The 16,610-nt window shown below is 51.0% G+C and overlaps 1 protein-coding gene across 1 annotated transcript; it reads left to right on the top strand.

Annotated features, from left to right (window-relative positions):
• Positions 1–10,144: 10,144 nt before the first annotated feature.
• LOC119464007 (solute carrier family 22 member 7) lies at positions 10,145–12,016 on the top strand. Its single transcript, XM_037724826.1, has one exon. It carries the CDS (start codon positions 10,145–10,147, stop codon positions 12,014–12,016), a length of 1,872 nt encoding a protein of 623 aa, XP_037580754.1.
• Positions 12,017–16,610: the final 4,594 nt, after the last annotated feature.

The raw sequence follows: 16,610 nt of genomic DNA, 5'->3' as shown, positions 1-16,610 counted from the left end.
ACCTTGCTTCAGAATACTAAAAAAAAAAAGAACAGCGACGATTACGATACTCCCTAATGGGAAATTTGCGCGCAGCTGTTTACGTGTTTTTACTGCGCGATATATTGGCTGGCGCCGGAAACTCTTTCTCGTGCGGCACGTTGCAAATGGAGCGAAGTGTGGCGCGATTGCCTCGCTAATCTGGCGATCGCGAGAACCAGCGCCTCGGCCACGCTTTCGCCGTACCCTCCTCCGCTCTCCGCCTCGTGGTTCCGCTCCACCCTGCTCACCAATTTCCTCCTCGAGCTTCTTCGCTCTCGCCGCTTGTTTCTTTTTCCTATTTCGCTGCGCTCTTTTGCTCGGTTACGCCGCCGCCGACGATACCGACGCTCGCCGCTGGAACGGACGCATAAGAGCTGCGCTCTCAAATGTCATTACTACTAGAACGAAATGCTTCTGGAAGAACGACGCAGAAGTAAAACATCCTCCAATCTCTAAATTATACTCGAGTGATTTAGACAGGTGAAAAAGCGTTAAAAAAGGAATAACAGACGCACTACTGGGCCTTACAGTGCGAATCCACCTATACGGTTGAAAGTTAGATTTCGATTTTTTGAAGTATTTTAAAGTGTATTGTTGGAGATAGAGAGGTTCTATGTGGCAAAAACGCAGGGAAGTCATGTACTTTATTGGTTCGATGTAAGGGTCAAGTACGTATAGCAAGGCCACAGCTCGACGAGGGCCACTGACGACCCAGGTATGACGGTCGCATAAAGATTTTTGGATACTGCTGTTGAGCGGATAAGTGGGCACGAGCGAGTTCCCTTGCGCTATCAGTCAGGGCAACGCAGACACGAGCATCTAAAGCTTTATGAGAGGTCGCATCGGAAAGCCGAAAGTGTATTCAGAGGAAAGTAGTATGTTCCTGTCGACAAAAAGAAAAAAAAAATAGCGTAGCTTGCACTAGAGGCGCAATGCTAAAGGGACAGCGGAGCACATGGACGTCTAGCTAGTCCTGGCTTTTGGGCTAGGCCCAAAAGCCAGGACTAGCTAGACACTACCAAGTCATTCCCAGCATTTTCCGGAAATTATTAATAATTGATCGATTATCGATTAGCTACTGATTGGCTATCGATAGGCTATCGATTACTGATAAGCTTAAGTAGTCGCAATCAGGCTTAGCTAAACTTAGCCAGGCTCAGCTTCGCTAGTTCACAGGGGTATGTGCCATGGCGCTTGGACCCTTTCTGCACTACCGCCAAGATTGGCCCACGTTTTCCGTATATACGCGACCCATGGACTAACGGTCGGCTTAAACAGCTACGCTGTTAAAATTGATGAGTAACAATCGGCGTACTAGAGCGAGGAGTTGCACGCCAACGTCAGCGATGACACATCACATTCCTATCCCGGTGATCAGCGGAAAAGTACACCAACAGCACGTCGACTTGGGTATGATTGAGACTTCAATCACGTCGCTGCGCGTCTGTGTTGTGTCCAGAACGAGCGAGTTGTATCTGCGATATCGAACGTCAGTGCCATGTTGAAGAAAGCCTGCGACATCAGTCGCGCAGGTGGCCCGGAAAGCTTGAGTGGTAGCTTATCCGTTGGGCGCATTTGGTAACTACACACACGTTGCGAAAATGAGCGGAGGGAAAGGGGAGATCGAGTTAAAAAATATCTTTAAAGCGTTCGTCTGTTATGGCAAGAGACTGAAGAAGGCAATCAGGTTAGACGGAATTTTTTTTTTTTCAAGCTCTGGCAGGAGTTCGTATGTGGTGACATAGCGGCGCAAAAGAATAGTATGTGCCAGTCCAAAATAATCAGCGTGGTCATACGTGCGTGGCACGCCATGTTCGCCTGCCACCAAACCATCAAGGAGTTGCGCGATGACGGTTTATCTTGGGTGCGCCAGGATAACAACTACACACCAGAGCCATCGGAGGAAGGTTTGCACCCGCACTCTTTGTAATGGTTCCAATAGTGGCCATTCATTGCAAAGAGTGCGGGTGCAAGCCTCGCCTAAGAGATAGCATTTGTCTGGATAGAAGTCGGGACAGCGTTGCCCTTGAGCTGAAGGAAGCCTTACACATTAAAAGTAAGGGCCTGGAATGCGTCAGCGAACCGTCAAAAATACTGTATAAAAGCGAAATGTTGTTTTTAGAAGCCCTTAGTTAGAACTTAGCGCGTTGGTGCGTCGCCTGCGCTTGGTGATAAATCCTAATCAGTTAGTTTCTAATGGGGTACTCCCTTATATGCAGCGGGGTTTTGTGTGTCACGTATCGTTTATGCTCCTCTGGCCCTATACACCACGTGTCATAGTCGTGAACGTCATCTTTTATTCGAGATTCGTCATCTTTTACAATCGTTTTATCGCCTTGTGCCCTGTTTCCATGTGATTTTCGACCACGCGCGAGTTGCGTTGCCAGATTTGCGCATATATTTTTGTGTGTTCCTGTCAATAAAGAATCAGTTGTTAGTAGGCGCACGGTCCGCGTCTCTTCTTGTGTCGTCTGCTTGGCACATTAGTACTTCAATTACATGGTAAGTCGGCGCTGAAATTAGGGACGTGGACTCTATCACACGAGAGACAATGCACTCCGTGGTTGCAATATTCGATGGCTGGTAGCGATCTTTGCGCGATGAGGTTGCGAACAAATTGTCTGATGTGTCCACTCACACCTTACTCGAGCTGCCAACAATCCTTTATTTTGTTCTTGACAGTCGCTCAACTCTTGAATACGAGTAAATGTGACGAGTTGTGCGCGTGGCCTTTGGGTATGTGGGCGGAACTGCAGCATGGCAGACAATATGGAGAACCGACCAATCCCATGTATTACTGCACTGTATATCCCATATCCAAAGATGTACCTGGCCCGGTGGCCAGGTAATGTGACGTACGATTGTTCAACAGCTTCGCCCATAGCGTGCAAACGGAAGACGACACAGAGAGAGTTAGCACTATTCTTGTGTCGTGCCTTATGCGTCAAGCTACAAAGCCAAAGTCGTGTGCCCATCTTAATATTTAGGCACATCTTGATTTTCAGCTGCTGCAGCAGCCCATGAGTGCGGATAGGGAAATCTATAGGGGTATAATTTGGGGCACCTAAACAAAACCGATAGGTCAAAATGAGGGGCCGTTCACAACGGCGTCTCTCCTATCCGCTGTGGGACATACGGATGCTAAGTGTTACCTACAAATTCGGAATGCGTTCCGACTGAAGAAAAGCAGCCGTGCAATGCTGCCGAAGATTATTATAGCAAGTTGAATTTGTATCAATAAAAAAAGAGAAAATAACCGTGGCGGTCTTTCGGGAAGCCTCTGGAACGTTCGGAACCCGTCATTGCGGTTTTTGCCGAGTCGCAACTAAATGCTCTAAGGATGATAAGTTATTTCCAGATGACGGGCGGCTACTTGTTATCAAGAACACTGATAACGCCGGCGGGACAAGCTTCGCGGTGGAGTCCAGTGCGCAGGAATAGCTTTTAATTCCTTAATTGTATTTTGTTGGCGTGAGCACTACGCCACCCCGGGAAATGTGCGAACCGTCAATAGGTCACATGGGGGTATCCGCGCAAACTAAACCCAGATGTCCAAAAAATAGGCATATGATGACATGCCGATAGCTGCAGTAAAGGCGACCGTCTTCGAAGTGAGATGTCTCCAACCAAACGGACAAGTATTTCTTCAAATATTTCCCCAAACTAGCCTTAATTACAGCATTCTTAAGCATATGTGCATGCGCTGAGCGGTAAGGATTAAGCGGGTTTTATTCACATGGCTAGTTCTACCAACAAATGTACTCAGAAAACATTATCCTTTGGTATAAGCCCTTTTCAGTGCATTAATACAGGGACGTCATGGGAGATGGGAAGACCTTTGAGAGAGACAGTCCCCATATTGTTCATTTTCTACTTTTTCTTAATTTAATTTTTTCGCTTAATAGTTCGCACGCCTGTTACCCTTCCCTAATACACAGAGAGAGAAACAACTTTATTTAAATTAAGACCGTGCTTGGTCACTGTGGGTGCTTGGTCATCCAGGGCCCCACTGGCTATAGCGGCGCGCCGGGCCTGGTCGAGGGTCGCCAATTGGCTTCCCAAGTCCAGTTCGGAGAGTCGCGCCTCCCACGACCAATTGCTGAGTGTATCGTCAAGTAGCGGTGAGACGGCGTCTGCCGGACGCTGCGTGCATTGGTAAGTGATTTGTTCTAGTGTCGGGGTGGAGTCGCACCGTGGACATCTGTCGCTGTGTTTGTTAGGAAATATTTTGTGCAGTCTATGTAAATGTGGGTAGGTGTTTGTCTGTATTCGGCGCCAGCCCCTCACCTGTCGCCTGTTTAGCTTGGGGTGAGGTGGAGCTTTGGTTCGTCTTCGTAGTCGTTGTGCCTCAAGTATGTCTCTCGGTGTGGTGCCGGGTGTCGGAGAGGCGTCCGTTCGAGCGGTATGTATCGCGGCTCGGCCTGTTATACCTCGAGCCAGACGATCCGCCCGATCGTTGCCTTCCACTCCGGTGTGCGCGGGACACCAGGTTATCCCGTGGTCCATTTGGAGGCTTGGTCCTAGTATTCGAAGGACCCCGGCCGGTAGAACTCCCCGAAGGAAGAGCCTGCAGGCGTCTTGCGAGTCTGTGAGTATATAAGCCGCCTGGCTCTTGGCCTCAGCGTCTCGGATGGCTAGGGCTATGGCCGCGGATTCCGCCATGGCACTTGAAGTCGTGCGTACGGACGCTTCTACGATCGGTCTCCCCAGGTTTGTCGCGACAGCCACATAAGTAGGAGTCGCTGTCTCACCTCTGGGGTATAAGCCCGCGTCATTAAAGTATGTGTCTGCATCCTCCTGCCTTTTGCGCAGGATGGCTGCTCGGGCTTGTCGCCGTTTCAAGTGGAAGTGAGGGTTCATGTGACGTGGGATGGGGTTCACATGAATTCTTGTTCGTAGATCAGGTGGCATAAGTATAGTCTCGCCTCCGCAGAACTGTGGCGTTAGAGGGTATCGTAGTCGTGTTAGCACGGAGCGCCCCTGGGGTGTTGCGTTTAGTCTTTCGCGCTGGGCCATGAGTGTGGCCGCGGCGAGTTCTTCGTATGTGTTCATCATGCCCAGCTCGCTGAGACGGTCAGTGCTCGTGTTTTCGGGCAGGCCGAGTGCCGCCTTGCAGGCAATCCGGAGCAGTCGATTTGCTTGGTCGATGTCAGTTTGTCGGGCCGCTTGGAAAGGAAGAGCGTAAGTGATTCTGCTTATGACGAAGGCCTGTACTAATTTCATGGTGTCTGTCTCCGTCATTCCCTCTCTGCTACGTGCTATTCTGTTAATGAGGCTAGTAACACTGCGAACCGTGCGCTTGAGTTTGGACAGGGCGATGCCGGCACTGCCCGTTTCCTGTATATGCATTCCGAGCACTCGTAGCTGCTGGACTTTTCGGATGGGTTCTCCGTCTAGAAGTAGTTGTAACGGCGGAGCTCTGTTGGCTTGGGTTCTTGGTGGTCGAATATGGATGTATTCTGATTTGCTCGGTGCGCATTTCATTCCGGCATGTTTTGTGTATGATTCGACCGTGTGTAGGGCTTGCTGAAGTGTGTTTTGTCTGTCCCCGTATGAGCCTTTGGTCGCCCAGAGCGTAATGTCGTCGGCATAAATTGCCACGCCGAGATCTTCGTCTTCCTGTAACTGTAGGGCGAGCTTGAGCATTCCAATATTGAATAGGAGCGGTGACAAAATGGCACCCTGAGGCGTGCCGCGGCCCGGCAGTTCATATGGGAGTGACCGTGACGCTCCGAGCGCAATTGTTGCAGTGCGGTCACGCAGAAAGTCCTGAATGTAATGAAATGTTCTTTCTCCGCATCCGACGTTCTCAAGGCCTTCTAGTATTGCGGAGTGAGATATGGTGTCAAAGGCCTTTTAAACGTCAAGTGCGAGCAGGATTCTGTCTAGGCTGCCCGGGGGACGGCTGAGGACTTCGTCTTTTAGCATGAGGAAGACGTCCTGTGCAGAGACTCCCTTGCGAAAGCCGAACATCGAGTCGGGAAGAAGGCTGTTACGCTCGAGGTGATTCTCCAGCCGGATGTGCACGACTCTTTCAAAGAGCTTGCCCATGCACGATGTTAATGAGATGGGCCGCAGCTGTCCGATCTCTCGTGGCTTACCAGGTTTTGGGATCATGATGATGTTGGCCGATTTCCATAGCGCTGGTACCCGACCTCCCTTCATCCAGACCTGATCGTTGAACAAATGCACAAGCTGTCCGATGGCCGTGTCACTGAGATTGCGAAGCATCGCATTGGTGACGCAGTCTGGTCCTGGTGCTGTGTTCCTTTTGAAAGTCTGCGCGGCTGCGTAAAGTTCTGCGAAGGTGATGGGGGCGTCTAGATCTTCGTTGGCTTCCCCATGGTATTCTCTGGGTGCTGTTGTAGGTGTTTGAGCCTCACCGGTGTAGGTGGTCTTGAGTTGTTGCAACAGCTCAGTCTCCGTCCCTTGGTACTTTCCTATGAGTCGCCGCATGACATTAGCCGTTTCCGTGCGCGTACTGGTCGGATCTAGCATGCATCGCAGTATGGCCCATGTCTTCTTGGTGCTCAGTGTGCCTCTGAGGGAGTCACAGAAGCAGTGCCAGTTGTTGTAATTGAGTGTTCGAGCGTAGATGTTTACTTCTTCCGCCAGTCGGTCGATTCGTCGCCTTAAGTTACGGTTGTGGCGCTGTCTTTTCCACCTCTTGCTGAGACTTCTACGAGCTTCCCAGAGATGGGCTAGGTGGTTGTCCATAGTCGGCGTGTCTGGTGTGGTTTGGAACTCCTTAGTGGTGGCATTATAGAGTTCCTGTAGGAAATTACTCCATCCTTCTGCCGTAGTGGGTGTCGAGGGGGCTGTCTGCTGGCGTTCTCGGTATTTCTTCCAGTCCGTCAGCCTGGCCGTCCCTAAGGCTAGGCGGACCTTTGCCGTGTTCACCGTCGTGCATAGGATGTAGTGGTCGCTGCCTAAGTTTTCCTCGAGGTTACTCCAGGTAACACCGTTGTCATTGTTGATAAAGGTAAGATCCGGCGTAGTGTCCCAAGTCACGCTGTTGCCTATCCTTGTAGGAACTCCCGGGTATGTGCGCAGCAGTAACTCGTGGGCCTGGGTGGCGCTGAGTAGATTGATTCCCTTGCTCGTATCTCGCACGTACCCCCACTCGGTGTGCCATGCATTAAAATCGCCAAGGAAAATCAATCGGTCCCGCTTTGAAAGCAGTGTCGATGCGTGGTTCAGGATTGTCAAGAAGTCGGCCTTGCGTTCGCTAGGGGGACTGTACACATGCACTAATACACATTTAGGGCGTCCTTTCTTGACCGGCCAAATTGTGACTATTTGATGGTGTGTTTCGACCCCCGGTATTACGGTCGTGGTTATGGCTAAGTCTTTCCTTGCCAGTGTCGCTACAGCTGCGTGATCAAGGTCGACGTAAAGGCGATAACCACCGGTGGGTTTCGGTGTTTTCCCGACCTCTTGCAGGCAAATGAGGTCGGGTGGGACTAGCGCCGCCTTGATGTATTGTGTGAGTGTAGCGTGTTTGTTATGTAGTGAGCGACAGTTCCACTGCCAAATAGCAAGATTTTCTTGTTGTCTGCATGCTCTGTTAGCCATGTTGGGGAGTGCCTGAAGTTGCTTCCTCAGTCTCCGTGGTTACGATGTATTTGACACACGGCTTATCGTCGCCAATGCTAGGTTGCCGCTCGCGGGTCCTCTTAACGCCTTGAAGAGACTCATCCACATATTGCTTGAGTTCTTGGAATTCCTTGTACATAGGTTGTATCTGTGTCTTCATATGTTGTTGTAGTTCCTCTTTCATCTGAGCGAACCTGTCGCCCATTTGCTTTGTGAGTGTTGTTTGTAGCTCCGCGAAGAGTGTCGCTGGTGAAATTGGTGATTGTGGTGAGGTTTGTAGAGGGACCCTCGCGTATTCGAGGTCTTGTGGGTGTTCTTGCTGCTGTGTGGATGGTTGGGGTTTCTGTGATCTTATCAGTGCTGGTAACGATTCCACCTGACGTTTTAGTATTTCAATTTCATGTTTGGTGCTATCTAAGTTAGCTTTGAGTTGTTTGTTTTCCGCGAGAACGCGCTTATATTCTTCACTCTGTGATGGATTTGGTTGTGGAGGACGCGACCCCCGCCCAGCTTACCTGTACCAGTGTCTTCTGGGGAGTCCCAGCACCGTGCGGAGGGGCTAGAATCCCTGCCAGCTTCTTTACCGGAGTCCGGGAACGCTCACGATTCTAGTTCGGTTCGTCTGTCTTGGGTAAAGCAGGGACAGTCAGCTGCGGAGATCTTGAGCGGGATCTGCTTCTAGTTGCTCTGCTGCGTCCTGTCTTATCCTTGTAGTATTCTTCTTCATCCTCCGAGAAGAACCACCGTGGTTGTTTGGACGCCTGCTGTCGAGATGTTCGAGGTGTACGCTGTGGTAACTGTTTCAGTCGCTTGTTGCAGCTTCGATCCCCGGTGGGATGAACCCCCCCCCCCCCCCCCCCCCCCGCACGAGGCACACTTAGGTTCACATGGGTGTCCGTCGGTTGGATTTTCAAGTCCACATAGTTTGCAGATGCGGCGGTCGGGGTTGGGGCAAACATCCGTACGATGCCCTTTGTCGCGGCATATCTTGCAGACTTGAATCGTGGCGCGGAAGGGGTGGCACAAAAGTTCCCCTCCGTAGTAGTAGACCGTCTTAGGTAGTATGGGCCCGCTAAAGGTCAAGGCGGCACTCTTGGTGTCACCTATCATGCGTGCCTGCACGAGTTCTACTCCATGCGTGCGCACCCGCATATTTGCAAGCAAAGTCTCGGGTGGGGTGTGTTGCGGAATTCCGTGAACCACCCCTCTTAGCGCGTCTTCTCCTGTCGCCGCATACACTTTGACGGCGTATGCATGATCATTGATCGTTAGGTTTCGTATACCTCTTGCTTTCTCAGCCACTTCCTGGTGCTTGGTGGAAAAAATAGCTATGTTAGATCCCGGGTTGATTCGTAGGATGAATTGGTCCCCGGAGAATTGGTGTTGACAAGCTTCGATGATTGCTGTCGCAAGTGTGGGTGTTACGATGTTCCGCAGTGGTAGTCCCTGATGCGGTCTTATTATGATTTTAAAGGCGTCTTTCGGCAAGGGGGGGAGTTTAGGGAACTTTTCTTTCGGTCGTCTCGTGGTATTGGTTTCTGAAGAGTGTTTGGGTGCCGCATTGTCGCGTTTGCGTTCCAATGCTTGTTGTTTGCGCTGACGCAATGTCAAAACCGTCTGCCAGTCGGCGCCGGTGTCGAGCAAGCTTGAGGGTTGAAGGTTACCACTCACCTCTTCGCGGTGGTTGTGCACGATCGTAGGTGTGCATGGTCCCGTTAGATCCATTCGATCGTCGTTTTCGACTGGACGAGATCGTGTTCCGGTGGAATCAGAGTCTTGCGCCCCGCCTGTGGCCATGGTTAGACCAAACTCCGGAGCAGGAGCCCACTCCTCCGGCGCAGCCGCTACCGCCGCGCCAAGCTGGCGGTAGGCCGAGCAGCCCCGCCGGGTGGTACTGGCCTGTTTCAAATCGCTGCTCCCCGTGAAGACGTCCCAGGGCCGAAAGGTCGGTCTCCACTGATTCTTCGTAACTTCACGACTCCGTCGGTCTGCGTTGTCGATGGGTCACGATTAGGTTTGCCACCGCAACATTGAAAAATGCGGAGCTCAACGCGAGCCAGTCTACACTCGAGCTTCCCTAATACAAATACGTCAGCCGAAGAGATCATCTCGGCAACCTCGCTGTCTCTACTTTTACCTCCATTGCTCTGGTGGACACCCAGCGAAAACCGACGAAGGGCTTTCGACTAGCCCACTCATGACTGCGAAGCACCGTGACCTTCGCAATCATGAGTGGGCTGTAGCAGTCAAAATGCATTTCCTATTTTTTATGCGAGCATGCCGGAAGAAAAAGGCTTAGGTCATATTAACAATTTTTCTTTGATAAGCAGGAAGAGAAAAACAGTCAACTCCATCCAGCAGTTTCCAACAAAAGGCACACAGTCGGAAGCGCGCACAGAAGTAGAAGAGGAAGAAGAAGGCTTCCTTCTTGCCGGTCCGCACATGAAGCTCTCGTCTGGAATCTTCCCTTCCGATACAGTTCGTTCAAGCCTTCTTAACCGGAAGTCCAGCATCTGGGAACCACGCCATGGACATCTTGCTCCCACAGCGACTGGCTGGCGTTGATCTCCGAACAAGCGAGTCGTTTGACTGCGAAGAAGGCTTCGGCCATGGGCCCTTCCAGAAGAGGATGCTCGTTCTCATCCTTCTGGGAGCCTTCTCGATTAGTTGCCAAACCATCGTGGTGTCCCTCGTCACTGGTGACGTCGACCATTGGTGCAAGCCGCTCGCCGGCTTCAACATGTCTGCAGCCGATTGGAAGAATATCGCCATACCGATCGAGGCCGATGGACGCTTCAGCCGCTGCCGCGTCTACGAACGCTGCAAGCCACCCGTAGAACTCGGCAATTCCGTTGAGCTTGGGAAGAGTGGCGCCGGACCTGTCGTGGCCTACCGGTGGTACAACAAGTGCTTCCTCAACGAGCATGAACTCCAAGACATCAACGACACACGCGACGCGCCCTGTGAAGAGTGGGACTACGACGTTCGGACAGCCGAGACCAGTGCGGTGAGCTATTGGAATATGGTGTGCCACCGACGTTTGCTGCCGGCCGCCCTTGTCACCCTTCAGAACGTTGGTGCCCTGGTTGCCCTTGTCCTGGTCGGAGCCTTCGTAGACTACGTCGGCAGAAGAGTCTTGCTCCTCGGCTCCGCTGTGGCGGTGGTCACGTGCACGGTATCCACCTTGGTGGCGACAAGTTACGTGCATTACGCTGTGACACGTTTCCTTACCGCTGCCAGTGTCGCCGTACACGTGGTTTTCACCTTCCTGATCCCATTCGAGGTGATGACGCACACGCACAGGCCACACCAGGTCCTGTTCCTGGCGGTTATGGGTTCGGCGTTGTGCGATGTTTGGATCGTCATCGTCAAATCTATTGTCATGAATTGGTATCTGAAGCAGATCATCTTCCTCGCTCCAACGGCTATCCTGCTGCCTGCTTTGTCTACCGCACGAGAGTCACCCCGCTGGCTCGTCGCGAAAGGAAGACTGGACGCGGCAGAAGCAGTCATGATGCAGGGGGCCAAGACTAACAACTTCCCGATTGCGGTCACGGCCTGTCTCGTGGAAAAGCTCAAAGAACAGATCAACAGCCGCGCAGGTCAGGAAGGCGCAGACAAAGACGACTTGATCGACTGTCGCTCCCTCCGACGTCGAGCGTTGGCAATGTTCTCTGTCTGCTTTTCCATATCATTAGTCTTTTACGTCAACGCTTTCTCATCTGCGCAATGGAAGGGATTTTGGATCCCGGGCCTCACGGTCGTTGTCACACTGTTGACATCCGCGGCGATGCACTTCCTGATGACAGGTGTCGCCCTAATTACAGTTCTTAGCAGGTGTTTCTTTATGACGGGCGTCATCCAATGCGCACTGAGTATCGCCGCCAGTGCTGGACTCGGCACCATCACCAAGGTCTTGCTCGTGTTATCCAAGGGCGCGTCCACTGTGATTTTCGTCCACTGTTTCACGTACGTCGCGGAGCTGTTCCCAACGGCCGTGCGGGGCGGCGCGGTTTGTTGGGCGTTCGCCTGTGGACGTGCCGCGGCCATGTGCGCGGCAATGACTTTAGTACTGAAGCCAACCGGACACGAAGACGTGGTATTTGGCGTGACGGGACTGCTCCTTTTCGCTTCTCTGCTTGTCATCCGTGCACTACCACGGACGACTGTGGTGGAGGAAGCGAAAATCGTGGCCAGGCACGCTGCGGACTCCACTAGAATAGCCCTGGATCACATGAAGCGGACCCTGGAGCAGCAAACGCGGCAAAATACGGCCAAGACCGCAAGCACGGAGAGCTTCAAGTCCTGCGGCAAGAAAAGTCGAAATATGCTTGGCGGCAGCAATCCGGGCAGTCATAAGACACGCCGTGGATTTCGCACCGACCGCATGCAGAACTGACAAGCAGCATGAAGATTGTACGCACTCCTTTGGTGTTTGTCGTGTTCTGGACTTCTGGAAGCTGCCTCTGATATGCTCGCGCCAGTTTTAACTCTACTGTATTAGGGTAGCAGCTAGCAGTTATTCTCCATTTTGTATTTTTTATGCCCCAGTGCGTTTAATACGTATCTCACTCGTTCATTGGCCGGCATTATAATTTTTATATTGATAGCCAAAATACGCTCTGAAATATGCCGTGTTTACTTCTCCGAAATAAATATCTGTTGCTTTTTAAGGAGCCTGTTTCTCTCTCTCTTTCTGCGTGAAATCACGACTGCAGTTCGCCTTTGAATTGCAGGCTCACTGGGAAAGCTGCAAGAGAGTTTAGCTCGTTTGCAGCAGGTTGTATTAATTTCTAACAATTCTAGCCATTTTCCCCACGCCTAACATGTACCACAGACTGCGTCGTATTCCTTATGTTCCCTATGTACACCCTATGTTGTTTAAGAATGAGAATATCCTGTTGGTTTTGTTGAGTACGCAGGGTGACCAGGTCTTTCGGGGTTGCGGATTGAGTAGATTTGGCCCGAAGCCAAAGAGACGACGCACAACGGTCAAGCTGCCATTTTGTTTAATAGAACAGTGAAAAAAAAAACGAGAGGGAAAAAGAACAAGAGTTGCGTTTCGAAAGGCGAAACGGCGACGGCGCACCAACGGATACATGACGCCATCTCGTGACTGGGGATTACACTATATTGCTGCATATTCCGCTTCGACTCTTGACAGTGCAGTGCTTTGCTGCTTCCTACTACTCCAGGAAATCGCAGCACCAGCTAGCGTGAACACATACCCGCTGAATGACTTCCTGTTAGCCTTGTCACTATAGCCCAGTCTGCGTCGCAAAAGGCTTGTATGCACTTCCTAGTTCTCTGGTAGACTAATGCATAATTATTTGCCTGTTTCACATAGCGAAGAATGTGCCTTATGTCATTCCAATGTTCTTCTGTTGGATGTTCATTGAACTGGCTCATATAAGTAGTCGGAAAAGCCAAGTCGGGTCTTGTGCCTCCGGCGAGGTAAAGCAACGCACCGATTGCTTGTCTGTACTTGCGGAGCAGATCCTCACTTGATGGGGTATTTTTGTCTCCTCTTTTGTACTTGCTTCCAGGATCCAAAGGAGATGATGATGCCTTTGCATCTGACATGCCAAACGTTTCCAGTATGTCGTCAGCATAGGCCGTCTGATCCAGTATCAGTTTCCATTCTTTTCTTTCTCCAGTCGTATGGAAAAAATGTGGCTAGCTTCACCCAAGTCTCTTGCATCAAATTGATTACTCAAGCGGCTTTTGAAGTCGGCAATCTGTTTCTCATCTTCTGCGATGACCAGCAAGTCATCCACGTAGACTCCTACGATGAGGTTCTTCTTACTGACATAAACACAGGGTTCTGCTTTTGATCTTCTCATCCCTTCTGACTTGAGCATTTTGTCCAAAGTAAGGTTCCACTCCCTTCCAGACTGTCGTAGCCCGTAAAGGCTCTTCTTCAGAAGACAGTCTTCATCCTTCTTACAGTCATTCAAAGACTGCGGTTGTTCCATGTAGACAGTCTCCTTCAGAGTACCATTTAAATATGCTGCCGTGATGTCCATCTGGTGGATCTTCCAATTTCTCTCAACTGCTATGGCCAGCAGTGTCCCGACGGACTTCAGCTTCACTACAGGAGAGAGGGTTTCCTTGTAATCGGTACCTTCCACTTGTGAGTATCTACATGCAACCAACCATGCCTTGTATTGCTCTAGGTCACCATTTTCGTCGTCCTTCACGCAGTACCCACACAATCTACCGACACTAGAAAATCGAAGAATAGAGCTGTTCTCGCACTTTCACAGACTTTATTTCAGTGATTGGCCGTTTATACATTCGCAAATCAGACCAGCCCATCTAATTTTTCCGCGCCTGGATCACGCACGTAAAATACAGCCCAAGTTTGCGTGCACTAACTTGCTTCGCAACTTGCCAATGTTTCTTGCAATTTATCATTGGAACAAGCTACGAAACGATGTTGTAACTCTGTGTGATCATGACTCGTTTGTAAATGAATTGAAGCACCCGTTCAACGTAGAGTTGCATTTTAGATGTATTGTCCGATGCCGTGTATACATAGTTTGCACGCGCGTCACTTCCGCACCGGTCCGCGAGCCTGTCCGCCATCTTTAGGCACTTGCGCGCCTGCGGAAGCGTGCTGGAGCAGGCTGCGCGCGCTGACGCGTTGTTGATCCGAAGTTCCTTCTCGCGTCGTGATCATGCCAACCTGCGCGATTTTAGGTTGCCACACAAGAAGTACCACTGCCACGAAGCCGAGCTATGCAGAACCGGGCGTAGGTCTGCACCAAAAATAATAACATGGTAGTGCGAAAGCACAAGAATGCCGTCGGAGAAACGTCGGTGCCTGTGGCTTTACCGGAAAAATCGGAAGGACCTCAACAACGTGCGTGTCGTCACTTTGTTTCGGGCGAGTATATAACACGCCAAAACACTACACATCACGCATGATTGTAAAAGGGCGGCAGCGAAAGCCCCCGTACTGGTCGCTGACCGCCTGCTCGCACACGCATGGTCGTTTTCGCCGCTCTGAAAAACGCCCGTGTACTTGTGTTGTAGTGCACGGTAAAGAACTCCGAGCGGTCAAAATTATCGCGGAACCTTCCACTGCCGCGTGGTTCATAATTAGATCGTGATATTAGCACGGAAAACCCCAATTTTGTTTTTAATGGCCTGCAAACTGCTTTGCATCGTCATTTCTTGGTATGTGTGCTTCGCTTAGCGATATGCTAAGCAATATTTGAATGTCTGCATGCTTTCAATATAATGGGCTACTTCTATTTAACGCAACAAAATTCCCATGCACGGACATGCACGGAACTATAAACCAAAACTCGCAGAAAGAAGCGAACACACGTTTTGAAGCTTGTGGAAAAAGCGCACATAGGTGAACATTTGTGGCAAGAAAGCTGTCCCTGAATGGAGCAGCACAAAAAATACTGAGATAGTTTTCTCTGCCGCACGCCAAGGAAGATATGCTTTCATTGACTAATCTCGCCGAGGACGATGGTAAGAGCCGACGACAGGCGCTTCGCTGCAAGCTTCCTCACCCAACCGCTCGGGAAGTAATTGTGCGCTTCAGCGATTTGTAAGCCTTTATTTCGTTCAGCGTGACGTAGCTCGTGGACGGGACAAAATAATTAGTAATATGCACGCACGTCGTGCCGGGAGCACCTCGGGGTCTGCACTGGTATCGACGCCAACGTGCAGCTAGTATGGGTCCACGCCGTCGCCCATTCCGACCTTTTCTTTGTAGCGAGCCCGCGTCGGCCCTACAAGCTCGTCCATGTAGAAAGGGCAAAGTTCAGGGCTCCTGAGTTTTGCCATCGCTAAGCTTACACGACAGCAAACATGCGGCGTTGACGCGTATAAGTGAACGCCGAACACAAACGCAGCGGGCCAGCGGCTAGTAGCGAGGTGCCTAGCGATGGCGGACAGTCGGGGCAGGCGGCGGATATGACGTCACGTGCAAACTATGTATGTCATGTAGCACTAGTCCTTCAACACATGTACTATAATATATTACAAGGCCGAGACCGACCGAGCTGTCCCCAAGCGCTTTTTATTCCAAAAAGGAAACGCCCCAGCTCATGCGCGAAGAAGTAGAAGAACAGGGAAGGTGATGATGGCTATGTACCAATGAAAAGGACGAAGTACGTTAATAGTGCTTACACTAACTTCCCCCCGTCATGGAAGCGGCCAACCTGGCCGCAGATTAGAGATTATCTAAACGGGGAGTGAAGGGCTTCATCCGCGAGACGTCAACAATTTCGGCATTCCGGCGGCGCCGGTCAGTGACGGAGTGTACTGGGCGCACGAAATAGTTCACTGCAGATGTTTGCTGGACAATGGTGTATGGGCCAATATAGCGTTGAAGGAACTTCTCACAGAGGCCTGGAGTTAGAGCTGGAGTCCAAAGCAGGACTTGGTCTCCAGGGTGAAAACGGAGGTCACGGCGTTTGTTGTCGCAGCGACGTCTGCGCTCAGCTTCCGTGCTTTGCCGGGCGATTTGACGGCAATGTGCAACTCGGGCAGCAAAATCTTCTGGAAGGGACGCGTTAGGCGAAGAAGGTGCTAAAAAGAATTCTCTGTCAAATATGGTGGAAGGAGATCTTCCATATACAAGGAAGAAAGGGCTGTAACCGGTAGTCCGTTGAATAGCAGTATTATAGGCGAATGTCACAAAAGGAAGAATTTTATCCCAGTTAGTGTGGTTATAGGCGGGATGTACATTGAAATCATGTCAGACAGCGTACGGTGGAGGCGCTCAGTGAGGCCATTGGTTTGCGGATGATAGGTAGAAGTAGATTTGTGCACGGTATCAGTGGCCCGAAGAACTTCCTCGAGAACTTGGGAAATAAACGCCTTGCCACGGTCACTCAGAAGAACGCGAGGAGCCCCGTGGCGGAAGACGATGGAGCGCAAGAAAAAGTCAGCAACCTCAGACGCGGTACCGGCTCGCAGAGGGGCAGTCTCGGCATATCTGGTCGACCGAAGTGACAATCCAACGATGA

The sequence above is a fragment of the Dermacentor silvarum genome, chromosome 9, assembly GCF_013339745.2.
Source record: "Dermacentor silvarum isolate Dsil-2018 chromosome 9, BIME_Dsil_1.4, whole genome shotgun sequence".
Classification (NCBI taxonomy): Eukaryota; Metazoa; Arthropoda; class Arachnida; order Ixodida; family Ixodidae; genus Dermacentor; species Dermacentor silvarum.
This window is presented reverse-complemented; position numbering and strand designations above follow the sequence as displayed.

Excerpts from the sequence above, each read along its gene's own strand:
- LOC119464007 (XM_037724826.1), top strand. The coding sequence starts at position 10,145 with ATGGACATCTTGCTCCCACAGCGACTGGCTGGCGTTGATCTCCGAACA.